The 14,885-nt window shown below is 39.1% G+C and overlaps 1 protein-coding gene across 1 annotated transcript in view; it reads left to right on the top strand.

Annotated features, from left to right (window-relative positions):
• Positions 1 to 14,885, top strand: part of AACS (acetoacetyl-CoA synthetase) — a 41,767-nt gene extending 26,882 nt beyond the window's left edge. The window contains exons 9-18 of the mRNA XM_065692568.1: positions 1,259 to 1,339; positions 2,204 to 2,328; positions 4,950 to 5,014; positions 5,195 to 5,317; positions 6,638 to 6,751; positions 7,248 to 7,373; positions 8,990 to 9,059; positions 9,951 to 10,009; positions 10,835 to 11,037; positions 13,539 to 14,885. Of these exons, the coding sequence (XP_065548640.1) occupies positions 1,259 to 1,339; positions 2,204 to 2,328; positions 4,950 to 5,014; positions 5,195 to 5,317; positions 6,638 to 6,751; positions 7,248 to 7,373; positions 8,990 to 9,059; positions 9,951 to 10,009; positions 10,835 to 11,037; positions 13,539 to 13,676 (1,104 nt within the window). The 3' untranslated portion in view covers positions 13,677 to 14,885. The remainder of the gene's footprint in view (positions 1 to 1,258; positions 1,340 to 2,203; positions 2,329 to 4,949; positions 5,015 to 5,194; positions 5,318 to 6,637; positions 6,752 to 7,247; positions 7,374 to 8,989; positions 9,060 to 9,950; positions 10,010 to 10,834; positions 11,038 to 13,538) is intronic.

Here is a 14,885-nt window from a genome sequence, read left to right as displayed (position 1 = left end):
CCACTAAATGAAAGATAAGGAAAGCCAGTATTTGTTTTAATTGAATGACTTTTAATTTCACTCTTACGTGGCTTTTTCAGACTCTCTTGTGGGGGTGATGTGCTTACTTTTATAAATGGAATAATTATGTTAACACCTGCAATTCTTTTGGCAACCTTAACAATGAAGGTGGTTTTAAATCCTGACTGCTTTTCAGTTTTCAAGGTAGGGAATGTTAGCTATAGCTAGGTGGCAGCATCGGGACAGCTTAATGTGTTCAAACAGTAGCAGGTGACTCCAGGCCTGGTTCTTTTGCAAGGAGAAAATAAGACTTATTCCTGTATTTTTATTTAATGTTTTCTGCCTTTTCTCCTGAAGCATGTGCCAGTTTTATGACTCACCTCTTTCATTTCAAGTGTTCATCTGTAATGTATTTTCTTTCAGCATAAGTCTTGTTTCATGCTTATGAGGCTCTAAATAGTTCCACTATAACTCCTTGCATAAAAGCAAAACCCATCTTTAAAGTCAACCACACCAATTTGTCACTGCAGTTTAGTGGCTTAATGAAGTAGTTTGCAGATTTATCTATCCTAACAAGTTATGCTTTAATGATGATTAGAAAGGTACTTGAGCAGCATCTATAACAAAAGAGAAAAGAGAGTAATATATTTAACTACATTATCAGTATTGATGCTTTGAGCTGGGAGGTTTTTCACATTGCTAGTCACTTCCATGTTTATAGGAGATGTGTGTAGTTAGGTCTTTCCTGTCCTAGATGTTAATAGATAAGATAGTTTGGATACATATTGTTAATGTATAGGAGCTGCTGCAGTTTATAGCAGTTCTAGGTCCTTCATTCCTCCCAGTTGCATTGGTATACTGAAACAAAACTGTCAAAGGGCTTATCTTGTAAAATCTGACCAGCAAGCCATTAAGATTATGGCCTTCATGGTGCACTCTGCAACTCTGCTGGCTGAGGAGAGTTAGAAGTGGAGGAAGTTACTTACTCCATGGGTTAAAAATGATGTGTAGGGGGAATTGCTGAGGTCTAATGGGAGAAGATGAAAAGTTACATGAAAAAATGGAGAATACAATTGCTGCAGCTGCTGTAGATAGGCCCTGGGATTTACTTTAGTTGTAGTTAAAGGAAATACTTGCCTTTAACTGTGGAGTACATCCTGTGAAGTAGTGACAACATTAAGGGGTTTTTAAGTCTTAATGTGTCAGAATTTTGCTTTTCATTTATGTGAACTTATATTTTCCTTTCTCTGTTTTTCAGGGTACGCTAATACAGCATCTGAAGGAACACATTCTTCATGGTAACATGACCAGCAATGACATTATTATGTACTATACAACGGCAAGTGTGGCTTAAGGCATTTTTAAAACCACTTTAATATATTTTTTCTTATAGAGATGGGAGAGCTTTTCATACAAATCTACAAGTGCATTTTATGTATCCTTAATTCTTCTGCAAGGGATTGTCCTATTTGACTGTTTTGGTGGGGAGGTAAGAAGCTGCTGAATAAATCTGATCTGTGTAGGAGTTCGGTTACGTGGTGGGTTATCTTCCTAATGCTGTGGTAAAGGAAATGATTGCGAAGTCTTCTATGACTGAAACATTTTGAGAAGGCTGATGTTTATCCTCATGAGTTCCTTTCTGAACTTCAACACCACTAATCAGTTTGGAATATCTCCATGAAGGAATTGTTATAATTACCTTGTCTCAGAGCGTCCTGTCTTTCAACACATGCTTTAAAAGTATGTGTATAGGGATGTATGGAATCTGCATCTCATTCGGTATTTGTAAAGATAAATTAGGTGAACATTCATCGGGAAGATGTAACTGACCCACTCTTGGGACAGGTGACAGGATAAGCAGTGTTCCAGCCTTATTTTCTGATTCCTAAATAATGTGATTAGATATAATCAGCAGAGATGAGCATAAACTTGGGTGTTGGTTTAACGGTTTTTAAAGCAGGAAAACTTGAGGCAAGGAGAATGGAGGGGAAAATGGCACCTTTTGCACAAGGGCAAGGAGCATGCTTTGGTCCAGATGATTTTGCCAAGAGCTACACATGTCCATCATTTTCTAGTTGCCTGTAGCTCCTCTACCAGCATATGATAGCAAGCAGCACTCCTGATGGCTGTGATATTGCTGCCAGAAAAGCAGACAGCTAGCTGACAAAGATGGAAATTGATGTAGGTATTTTCTGTTTTCCAGACTGGCTGGATGATGTGGAATTGGCTGGTGACTGCGCTTGCTACAGGAGCTTCAGTGGTCCTGTATGATGGATCTCCTCTAATTCCATCACCAAATGTGCTCTGGGACTTGACTGACAGGCTGGGGTATGTAAACAAGATTAAATGGAGGAAAATGGTCTGCTCCTGTTACAATGACCACATACAAGCAACCTCATTAAAGGTGGCATTCCCTTGATCAAAGCTAGTATGCATCATGAGTTTATCCTCTGGCTTAGCCTTGAGTGGTACTACCTCTTAACAGTTTGTACTAAACCAGTTTTTGACAGAGAGAGGAGAGACAAAGAGCTGATTGTCTCAAATTTGAGTTAAGTATTTGGATTCCAGGCAAACAAAGAATTTTGGTTCAATAGTCAGTTTTCAAGAGCAGCCTTTTCAAAAGGTAGTAATTGGGAGCAATCTGAACAGTAATTTCTCAGCACACACAGAACTTAGGAAATTAACGTCCTTTTTTCAAGCAGTTCAACATAAGGCTCAATGTAACACTTTGACTTAAAGATATAAATTGACTGCAAAGGCTCAGCAGGGTTGCTTATATTTTCATATTTTGCTTTTAAATCTATAATGCCTAATTTTCCCTGCCAAGCTGGTCGTTAATTGTTTTACACAGGTCTTTGTGCCTCCAGATGCTCACAGTGCCCTCTCTGTCAAAGCCCAGAGAAATGGCAGGTATTGGATAAACACCTGTAAAATCCTGTGCTGGTATTTAGTTTTGTACTCTGCTTCACCTTTATCTTTCTGGTAACTTTACTATTTTGCCAGCTGGATGTAAGAAGTAGATCTGAATGTTATTGCTGATAAAAATAATGTCATTTTCAATTGATAATCAAAATTGTCGTAGAAAGCGGATGCCAAAAGATTCACTTCCTGACTCTTGATAATTAATAATTTAAACTTCACTGAATCTTTTGTGACATGTAACATTCAGAGGGTGACGTTTTGTCTCTGGCTATTATAATTGAAGGTTAAGCCTAGGCAGAATGCTTCCAGTAAAAAAACCCAACATGAAACCAACCCACAAACTTAAGACGCCCCCCACCTCCCCTCCAAAAAAACCTATTAGAACAACAGGCAAAAATTTAGACTCAAGAAATAACACAGCTTATTTTTAAGCATTGTTTCTGCATGCCAGAAGTAAGTGAAGATAACTGAAATGTGTCTGCATGTCTCACTTTTGTAATCTGGCGCTAAAAGCGGTGGCCATCTGTGTGGTACTTCATAATGCAGTCTGTTCCCAGCTCAGTCATATGTTACATATTAAAAAAAAGGGCTTCAAACATGTGAAGACTACCTTACTTCTCTGCAGATGTGTCACACTTTCTTTCTGAGAGCATGTTCTTACAGTATCATCAAGGTATCTCATATTGCATGACAAGATTTTAAGTGGACATCAATTAACGATCTGTTCAAGTGAACTCTTTTGTCACCATCCACCAGTTATGTAGCATTTGGAAGGAAATAATAGAAGACTAGGCTCTGTATGTGCTGTAGAGGAAGTGTCGGAGCTTAAAAATAGAGAAGGATTTTGTATTCTAGCTGTAAAATAAGCAATAATTTGAAGCATGGAAGGAAAGTAAGATATTATACAGGAGTGTGATGTGGTTGTGGTATGTAACTGGAGGAGCAATACATATCTGGACTGTCATGGTCGTGTTCCCATGTACCTGATAAACTGCTATATGCACCAGTGTGCAAATAGCCTGTCCCTACCCAAGAGGTGGCAGCCTCTTAGTAACTGTCATCTACCTAAAATGGCAAAGACATCCCCTTTTGATAGTGTTCAAATAGCTTTCTCTCCATGTCTGAAATAGTATTATCTCAAGAGCTGTTCTACCTTCCCTCTTGCCTTTGGCATAAAAACAAAGATAGCAGGATCTTATTTTACGTTCTACTGATGTGTGATTGCCCATGTTCTGTGCCCTCAAGACTGTGTCCCTTATCCTTGTCTGTCCCTGTGCATTTTCTTGAGTGAGTTTATTGCTGTAATATAAAATGAATTAGCAGAAGGCAGGGAAGAGGATTTCCTGAAAGTCAGCAGAAACGGAACTAGCACTTCTATTGATTGAGTAGGGAAGGGGACAGCCTTCATTTCAAATTTCAATTATGTTGTATTGGAGAGCTCCACATACCCTTTTGTAGGGGCAGAATTCAGTTATTCAGTTAGCTAGGCCATATTTCATTTCAGTTAGGCACCTGCAACTCCAACTTTCATCTGTGTAAATTGAAGAGGGAAAATCACTGGCTGCTGTCTTCAGAGTGAAGTATTCTTTGTTGAACCGTGCCCTGAAATGGCAATTTTCTTACAGGCAGGAGTGTAACAAGGCAGCAGTTTTGTGTTTAACAGCTTAGTGACAATTATGACCCATTAATGAAATAAATGTTGTAACATTTTGTGATGTCTTTGGAGTATTCTGCAGTTATGAATTCCTGTAAATGAAAGTGAGCGTTCTTCATGAGGTGGGAAAGCTTTGCTTAATATTTAATGGTCGAATTAAAAGTTTCAAAGCTGCAGAAATGACATGTGATCTGACTGATTTTGATTGCTCAAAAGAATGTGCCTTGCAGTTAGAAAGCTTTAAGACACTGCATTGCTTGACTGATCAATGTAGTGTCTAACAGCCTCTGCTTACCGCAGTGGGAATTGCAAGCCTTTAGTGTCTTAGCATATTATTTAAATATGCCAAATAGTGAAACTTTTTTCACTCTAGGATCACCATCCTTGGGACGGGTGCAAAGTGGCTGTCTGTGCTAGAAGAGAAAAATTTAAAACCAGGTAAGCTTCAAAAAGCTGTTGCATCCCTTCTGTCCTCCCTCCTACCTTTCCTATCCAGGTTCTGGCCCTGAATCTTGTCAAAATACTTTATGTAATTGTTCTGGATTGTAGTGTCAAATAGATGCAAACTCTTGTAAAAATTCTACCTTAACCTATTTTGTTGATTTCCTCCTTTTTAAGGTGAAACACACAATCTCCAAACCCTCCACACTATTCTGTCTACAGGATCACCGCTCAAACCTCAAAGCTATGAGTATGTCTACAAACACATAAAAAGCAGTATTCTCCTGGGATCCATTTCAGGTGATGCTTTCATGCTGCATGCATCCTCCTAATTCTGTTCATTGCCTGTGTGTTTCCTTCTTGCTTGTTTGCTGCTGTATATTTAAGAAGCTTAACCTTTGGATTGTTCAGGCTTGGTTACAGTTAAACTGGAATTAGCTGTCTTATTAGTGCAAAGATTTTCTGCATAATTCAGTGTGCCATAATGAAGCTCACACACTCAAAGGCTTTTAGGTGGAATGCTTCTGATATGGTGGACATTTTGGGTTTTGGCTGCTTTTTTTTCAGCAGGCACATTTATTTTGACTGTCTGTCTTTAGGGGTAGCAGGGTGAGATCAAGAAAAGAGTCTATTAAGCTACAGAACACACTGGTCTGCAAATAGCTGACTTCAGCAGAAAATACCTCTTGGAGAGTTTTTTTCATGTCCCTGTTTCAGTTCTTTTGGAGTAAGTATTTGACAGCCAGAGTTTTCTGTAACTTACATGATTAGGGAAATATCAAGCCCACATATTGTGCAGTTTGTTGTGAGGAGTGCGAGCTGAGGCAACTTCTGTTCACAGCAAGTCCACCATGGAACTCCTGTTTTGTAAAAAGGACCGACTTTTTCAAAGGGCATTTTAACTTAGTTTGATTTGTTTAAGGTTTGACTGTTCTGCTACTGAACTCACCTGTGACTCAGGCCTTAGTAAGAGTAGTGCTGAATCTAGAACTTGCTACAATAGATGTTAGTCTCATATGCAGGATACTATTTTTGAGTGAAGCTAACATGATTGATATGTCTTATAATTCCACTTCCTTGAAGTTCTAGAAAGACTAAAAATATTCCAGTTAAGTAAGCACTTTGACAGTATCTATTTTCATTAAGATAACTGTTCATTCTATAGACATGGCTCCCCTTTCTTCCCTTTCTCCTCCTCCCTGCTAATAAGAGTGAGATATAACAGCTAAGTAAATACTGAGTGGAATAGCTTGACATTACCTTAAACTAATTCAGACAAGAAAACATTTCTTAGTGACCATAAATATCTAAGTCTGAAAACTAGGGCCTGTTTTTCTCATTAGATAGACAGAAACTTCCTTAAATGAGATTAAAGAAACTGTTGGAAGAAGAAAAGTTACGCCTTAAGGAATATTCTTGCATGAAGGGCATAAATGTATAAAGACATGTAAAGTAAGAAAATAAACCTTCTTTTATTAAGTCCCATACCATCCTGGATAATGCTTGCCTGTTCTATGCCACTTAATGTGGATCAGAAGCTGTTCTAGAGTTCTTAAGTAGCTTTCAGTTTTGCTTTTCCCAAAATATACTGTGTATTCTAAATGGACTATTTTATTGTAGGTGGGACAGATATAATTTCATCTTTCATGGGTCAGAATGTTACAATTCCAGTTTACAAAGGAGAAATTCAGGCCAGAAATCTTGGAATGGCTGTAGAAGCATGGAATGATGAAGGTAACTGTTATCAAAACTATTATGCAAAGTTATGAAATACAGTAGTTATATGAGCTTAAGTTTCATTCGCCAGATGGGTAAATGGTCAGCTGTTAAATGAGTGATTTCACCTAGGAAGCATGTTCCATAAAACCTGCCTCTGAATCCATCTCATCTGGATCATACAGGACTCTAGTGAAGATAATCTATATATAGATTATAAAGGCCCTCCTTTTCCATTGCTCTGCTAAAACACATCAAGGCCAAATTCTAGCCTCTGGTATGTGTGTTAGTTAGCTGTGTTGCTGTGCATATAGCCAGGCTGGCTTCCACCGTGTGGTGCAACTCTCTTGAAATTACTGAGGTTGATCGGGATGAGTTTAGGAATGGAACGCAAGCTGTTAAGCACACCAGTCACAGCTCATCTTATAGCTACAGCAGCATCTGCCACGTAAATAATAACTGTAGATGCTCTTTGCTTTGGTACTCTATTGTTTACCTTTTTCCTTGTAAACAGGAAAACCAGTTTGGGGTGAAAGTGGAGAGCTGGTTTGTACCAAGCCTATTCCCTGTCAGCCTACACACTTCTGGAATGATGAGAATGGAAGCAAATACAGGAAGGCATATTTTTCAAAATTCCCAGGTATGTAATGAAAGGCTTTGGGTATTGTTCAAACTGACCAAGGATATAGATGGCATTGCTGCTCTTAAGAAAGTACAGGCTTATTCTTGCCCAGTGATATGTAAGTGCATTTTTGAATCTAGATTTCCAAGGTGAGAAATCCATAGCATGTTTCATAGTATCTCACTCTGTTTTCTAGTGGTTTGTTTTGAATATGGATCCAAATCAATTTTAAGAATTTCTGGAAAGCTCCAATCCCATTTTGCTCCTGCTCTCATTAGGCAGATGTGACTGTAACAGCCTGATAATCTGTAGTGCAGACATGGACTGCTTGGTATGAGTGCGAAATGAAAGTGCTGAATAGGTCAGGGAGCAATCAGCTATTAATGAGTGCTACTGCACCTCTGCCAGACTGCTGTTACCTAGCTGGAAGAGTAAATCCTCAGGGATAAGTACTGACCCTGCTACCTCATTAGCATGAGGTTTAAGTATATGCAGCTTCAGACATGCGGAGTCTGCATTTGTACAGTCTTCCAGTGGTGGTAAGAGTAAAGGAATAGATACTGTGTGCCAGAAGCTTTCTTCCTAATAATTTTGGAGGACTCCTGTCATCCGGAGCTTTTGCTCCTGTGACACAGCAATGCTGAACTCCCTGCTGCCTATGGGGCAGGGGCTTTTATAGGGGCAGGACCTCAAGCTGCTGCTTGTTGGAGATGGAAGCTTTTTTATAAATAGCAGCAATACAGAGTGAATTCACAAGCAAAGTCAGGACATGCATCAGGAGATAATTATATAGGAAAACTGAGGGAATGTGGGAGTTGGTCTGCATGTAAGCCTGACAGCAGTAAATAGGGGAAAAAATAAACCTGTGCTGACAGTTGTTAGATTGAAATCATTGAGGTCCAGAGGTTCTGTCTGAAACCTCTTTTCTGTCTTTCCTTGTAAATGGGCTTAAGGCTGTCATAGTGAAGTTAAAAAATGGTCTTATGTGTACATGCACGTGTAAACAATTGAGGGTTGTCTGTTTTCCTTAGAAAAACTTGACTAGAATTGACCTGTATTTCTGTTTGTGGCAGGGTGCTGTAGTGGTAGCAATCTTAAAAGGAATACAAAAGTTATTCCAGCTCTGCAGTCGAATCTGATTGTATATTAATGCAACTCAAGTTCATTAAGTACATAAGCCTCAAGGGAATTGTTGAGACCTATTGTGCAAGCCCAGAAAGCTTCTTGCATAGGATTGCACATCCTAAAAGGGGATCGAGAAAGACTGGTGGGAATGGTGTTATTTATGTGGAAGATTCTCCCAGTTCCCTCAAAATACGGTGTTCAGAGCAGCTATTCACCTGTTTTCTAAAGGATGCTGTATAGTCATGCAAGCAAATAATCAGAAGATAACCTAGTTTGATCCTAATGTCTGAACTACTTTCATGTGTGTTAGCTTTTTGTAGTAAATGCAGTGTGGATTGTTTGCGTAGTTAAGTACTACTACACTTGCTGTGGGTAGTTCTCAAACTAGATCTGATATGTTACATTTTTGTATGTAATTTATTAAGTTAACATGAGTTGAATTACACAAATGCCTGTCACGACTGGATGAATAAGCAATCGGCTTCTTAATCTCTGTCATTCTCTAATAGGTGTTTGGGCTCATGGTGATTACTGCAAAATTAATCCCAAGACAGGAGGAATTGTCATGCTGGGTCGCAGGTATAGTATTTTGGTGAAAGCATTAAAATCTACAAACTTCACCTTAGAGCATAATGTAGATGACTTTCCATCATGCCTGTTAGCTTTATATTACTTTTGTTAAACCCAGTATTGTGAATTCCAGCCCTTAAATTAATCAGAGCAGCTGGATTAGAGGGAAGGAGCCCATTTCAGAGTTCTACTCCACTTCTGTCTGTGTGAACACAAGACACTGTTGAACTTGTTTTTCTGTTCCATGGTTTATAATGATAATTTATAAGAGTTCAAATTGAGAGTGCAGCACGTTTGAGGTGGTGAATCAGGAAACTTTTCTTCTGGTCTTGCCTTTGCCATTGACTTGCTTTACAGCAAAACTGAAATTATAGAAGGTCAGGTATAAGTTGTGCTTATGTTGGCCATCACAGATGTTCAAGATCACACTTGTGGCTACATTTTCTGCTTGCATTTAAAAGTTGTTGTTCGAAACACAGTTGAGTGGATGCCTTGATTCTGTGTCTTGCATTGTCACAAACAGACCTACTCAACAGACATACAGTATGAGGCTGCTATGTATGAAACACAAGTTCCAGCTATAAGAGATGGAAAGTAATGATGTGCAATTGCAATATGATGGAGTACTAAGATCCTTGGTCTGTTTGGTCATCAGTGGCATGTGTGTTTAGTTGTAGGCTACTGGAAAGAGGAGGCACTAGGAAAGGATCAAGTTGTACAACTTCATTTTAATGAGCAAAATGTCTTTTTGAAACAAATTCTTTTAAAATTCTATTTCTAGTGTGGCTGCATATTCACTGCATGAAATGTAGAGAGATTTGGTTAATTGCATCAATTCTTCTCTTTTCATCAGACTAATCATATTTCAATGCTTCTTTGTTTTGTTGGTGTGTGATTCAGTGATGGTACCTTAAATCCGAATGGAGTAAGATTCGGAAGCTCTGAAATCTACAACATAGGTATGAAATTAACTTTCCACCTCTCAGCGATGACATTGTTGCCTTAAATCTTTATAATGCTTACATTTCAGGTGTTTGGAAGGATTAGATAATAAAAGACTTGCATTTTTCAAATGTCAGCAGAGAGCATATTAGCCCTAACAGTAAAATTCAGTTTTGAAGACTTGAAATGGATTGCTTTCCCAAAGCTTCTGTAGGGCTGGAGATGACTGCTCAAGATCTGTTCTCTGTAAGATGTTGTTTTCATATAATAAGGCCTTAAGGACTAATTATATAATACAGATTTAGAAGAGAACCTAACTGCTGAGGTTTTTCTTCCCCCTCGCAAGACAAGCGGTTTTATTCTTTCTTTACTAATAATTAGAAGAAGTTCTTGAGCTTGTGCTTCGTATTTCAAAGCTCTGTCTTGTGAAGGGCTGTGAAAATGCACCTGCCGAGGTGCTAATCTGAGACTTAGGGGCCTGTTGCTTCTCCTGGCTCTTGTGTGATCCAGTGTGTTAGTTTTCTGTCTCTGCAGTAATGAGGGTTGTGAGGAAACCCAAAGAAAATGGCTTAGTGTAAAAGCTTCTGTCCCAAAAGCTATGCAATTTTTTTTTTTGTCGTGGACTTAAATATTATCTGGTCCTTAAACCTGGATTTTCACCTAAGCAGGAGTTAAAATTTCAGAGCAGGCAGAGCAAAGCTTATAGAATAACATAGCCACAATGCCTGTTTTGCCTTTGCAGCTCTGCGGAGCTGGTGCTTCTTTTGGTGCAACCACAAAACATGTGCGTAATGAATAATACACAAACACAAGTGCTAATAAGGATTCTCCTTTCTTTTCAGTTGAAGCCTTTGAGGAGGTTTCTGATAGCCTCTGCGTCCCCCAGTACAACAAAGATGGGGAGGAGAGGGTGATACTCTTCCTGAAGATGGCATTAAACCATGCGTTCAGCAAGGATCTCGTGAAAAGAATCCAGGATGCAATCCGCAGAGCGCTTTCTGCCAGGCATGTTCCAAGCCTCATTCTAGAAACCAAAGGCATTCCGGTATGTCATGAAAAATGCTGCCTACTTTTTTCTTTGTCACCTTGAATAGTAATTAAGGAGCAGTTGTCATTGCTCTTCAAACCCACATGCATGGAAATTTTAGCATCTCAAAAGTGTATTCAAGCTTTATAAATAGTTTGTCTATGTTGCCTAGCAACATCATTTCTTCTCCTTTTCAGCTAAGCATGTTTTTGTTTAACAATACCTAAAAATGCCCGTTCTCAGTTTATAAATGTGTTGTGCTCGCTCAGTAATATATACTTAAACCTTTTAAATTACCTTTTTAATATTTTCCTTTAACTTCATCTTTTCTGGCTACCCCTCAGCTTATTTTGTTTTTGTTTTGCTGTTTCGAATGACATTCTTATGAAAGCTGAGAGTACTGAGCAAATTCATAAAATCATTTTGTAAGTCATTTCACCTTTACATCTGTTTAGCCACTTAAATGTACCTCTATCAGTGCCTTAACTGTAGCAGTTATTAAAATCCTTGTGCTTATGGGCACAAGAGGGAGGGCAGAGAAATTTACAGCTAAAGGTTCTACATGCTCCGTCTCCTGGATCTGTGTTACTCTAGTGCTCTCCTTTGCTGTATGAACCATAGAATCATAGGATAGCTCGGGTTGGAAAGGACCTTAAGACCATCTAGTTCCAGCTCCCCTGCCATGGGCAGGGGCACCTCACACTAAACCCTGTCACCCAAGGCTCTGTCCAGCCTGGCCTTGAGCACTGCCAGGGATTTAGCATTCACAACTTCCTTGGGCAACCCATTCCAGTGCTTCACCACTCTCACAGTAAAGAATTTCTTCCTTATTTCCAATCTAAACTTCCCCTGTTTCAGTTTGAACCCATTACCCCTTGTCCTGTCACTGCAGTCCCTAATGAAGAGCCCCTCCCCAGCATCCCTATAGGCCCCCTTCAGATACTGGAAGGCTGCTATGAGGTCTCCACGCAGCCTTCTCTTCTCCAGGCTGAACAGCCCCAACTTTCTCAGCCTCTCTTCATACGGGAGGTGCTCCAGCCCCTGATCATCCCTGTGGCCCTCCTCTGGACTTGTTCCAGCAGTTCCATGTCCTTTTTATGTTGAGGACACCAGAACTGTACACAGTACTCCAAGTTGAGGTCTCACAAGAACCTTTTAGTTGGGATGCCTGTGTTTTATAGTACTGTCTGCTAGTCCTCTCAACAGCTGTCTCAGGTCCATTTGCACATGGACTTGGGTGTGCCTAGAGTAAAAATTTGAGACTTCAGACCAATCGTTTGATATTGGTACCCACATACTGCCAATATTGGTTTCTATGTCAAAGTGGGCTACAATTCAGGATGGCCAGCCTCTGTGGTGCATGCAGTGACCTGGTTCTGACCTGTTGATCTGCTGTTTCAGGCCACTGTTGTCAAATAATCCTTGGCTCAACATGTCTTCTTTGCATGACTCTAAAATCCCCTGCGCCTATGAAATGGTGAAGCCTAGATTTTCTGGGCTGCAACTTAGTTTCTGCATGAAGTGTTGAACTTGTAAAGCATGTAAATCACCTGAATGTACAGCACGAAGTTGATGGCAGTGAGGTGCTTGTGATGGGGCCCCTCAGGAAAGCCTGCTCAGATCATTAATTAGTTCACACTTCGACTGAATTTACACCTGAGTGAATTTTAATTACCTTTCAGGTAAACGTGCTAGTGCTGAAGTGATCAAAGCTGGCTCCCATCTTTGGAAGTTTGGCTTGGAAGGGAAACATTTTCCTGTTTTCTGCTACTTTTAGAACTGTATTTGAATCCTTATCTGAACATACGATCTAATCCTGACTCTATACAGACACTATATACTGGTAGAAAAATAGTGTAGCTGTGTTTAAGTGATTTGGACTTTAATAATACAAAACAGAGTTTTAGTGAGATACCCAGGTGTTAAAAATGTACTGCAGACTCTTAGTCAAGTCTTTCTAGTCCTGTCCTGATCAGATAAGCATCCTAATCATCCACAACCTGTTACGGTTTGTTTTGAGGCGTTTAAATGTAGAGGACCATTTGAGCTCAGTGCTTCACCCTATTAGAAAATGACTGTCCATTGAAGACACAAAAGTCATGGTTTTCTTCTTACCAAGCCCAGTGGAATTGGGCTTTAGTTTTGAGCCCACCCTTAGAAAATTAAAAATTGCTTGAAAATTGGATGTGTCGGATTATAAAACATTAAAGATTTTGGTGTTTATACCATGATTCTGATCGGGTTTCATTGTTTAAGTTGGAGCTTGATCATGTTCTCACAGTGTTACCAAGTAGGAATAATAAACTAAAATTACAAACTCTTCTTTGAATCCCGCTTACCCTTCAAGTGATTCTTAGAAGAAAGAACCTGGTGCCTCAAGTGTAACAAAGAAGGGAAGACATTGCGCTAAGCTTTGATTTTGTTCTGGGATTGGGGATGGGGCGGGGGGAGTAATGAATATTTCCATAAAGCTACTAAATGAAGAGTGTAACTTTGTCATTGCCATTTTTGTTTTTCAGTATACAATAAATGGGAAGAAAGTGGAAGTAGCTGTGAAGCAAGTAATTGCAGGGAAGGAAGTTTTGCAGCTGGGAGCTTTCTCAAACCCAGAGACTTTGGAACTGTACCGAAATATTCCTGAGCTTCAGAACTTCTGAACTCACTTGATCGGGTTTCTTTTTTGCATCTGTCTTTGTTCTGTGTTTGTTTTGTATATATACCGATACTGTATGTAAAGAAAAAGCTCTATTTAATACCAGTGGTTCTTTTAAAAGAAAAAATATTTCATGAAGTGCATTATGAAAGGCATGGGTAAAGCTTAGCTTCCTTTTGTTGGTTAAATATGCCATATATCTTGGAGTTTTTTCCAGCCTGGAAGGAGGAACCTGCCTGTTTTGATTTTTATATAGGAGTGCATCTTTTCGGATTAGACTCGTATCAACAGCCCATTAAACGGGAGCATCAGTAGCATCAGTTACAGTTGCAAATAGGATATTTCTTCCATAAAATACTCAACTTTCTGTTTTTTTGGTTTTGTTTTTTTTTTTAACTGGATTTTTAGCAACACTTTTTCCAGTCTGTGTGTTTGTCACCTGTAAGGAGTACACACTGACTTTAACTACTTGACCATGAAACATGCAAGTGTTCTCTATGTAGTGTGCACTTAAATGTTTTCATGAAGCCAAATCATAATGCACTAAACCCACTTGACTCGGAATAATTTCAGTCTTGAAATATCTCACGGTACTCTTGAAGGTAATTGCTGCTTCATGTTGTGATGTAACCTTCCTATTGTTTTAAGCTTTTAGTTGATAGACTTCTGGGGGTTCAGAAGGTGGGGGAGCAGTCACCTCCTCCTTATTCCTGATGTAACTTCCTGTTATTTCCATGGAATTCTCTGTCATTACTGTGGGTTAACATCATTGCAGTCGCAGGCAGCATTTTGCTTCCCTGTTTTGAACTTCCTTAGCTTTAAGGCAATGATCCTGTGTTGTGTTAGCTGAAGAATTCCAGTGTCTTTATTAAAAGCTGATGTATTTTGTAACTTTTTTTACTAAGTATCATGTTGAAAGCTGAAGCCTAAAATGTTTTCTAGCTCTGTATCCTTCCAGTTTCTAAAGGGAAAAATACTGTTGTGAGCATACTAAAACAGTAAAATGGAAGCACTAAACCATTTCGTTTTTCATACAATACAGTTGCAGTAGTTGTACCAAGCCTCTGGCATTCAGTATCTCCTGCACTATTTGAGTTTTGTGGGCTAAGTATTTAATGCATTAAAATCATGGATGTACTTACAGTTGTATTGAATGCATTCAGCACTGATAATTAAAAGAAATGGATTCTTTAAATATATATATTATATATTA

Source organism: Lathamus discolor, chromosome 12 (genome assembly GCF_037157495.1).
Source record: "Lathamus discolor isolate bLatDis1 chromosome 12, bLatDis1.hap1, whole genome shotgun sequence".
NCBI lineage: Eukaryota > Metazoa > Chordata > Aves > Psittaciformes > Psittacidae > Lathamus > Lathamus discolor.
Note: the sequence above shows the minus strand (reverse complement) of the source record. Positions and strands in the feature narration are given on the sequence as shown.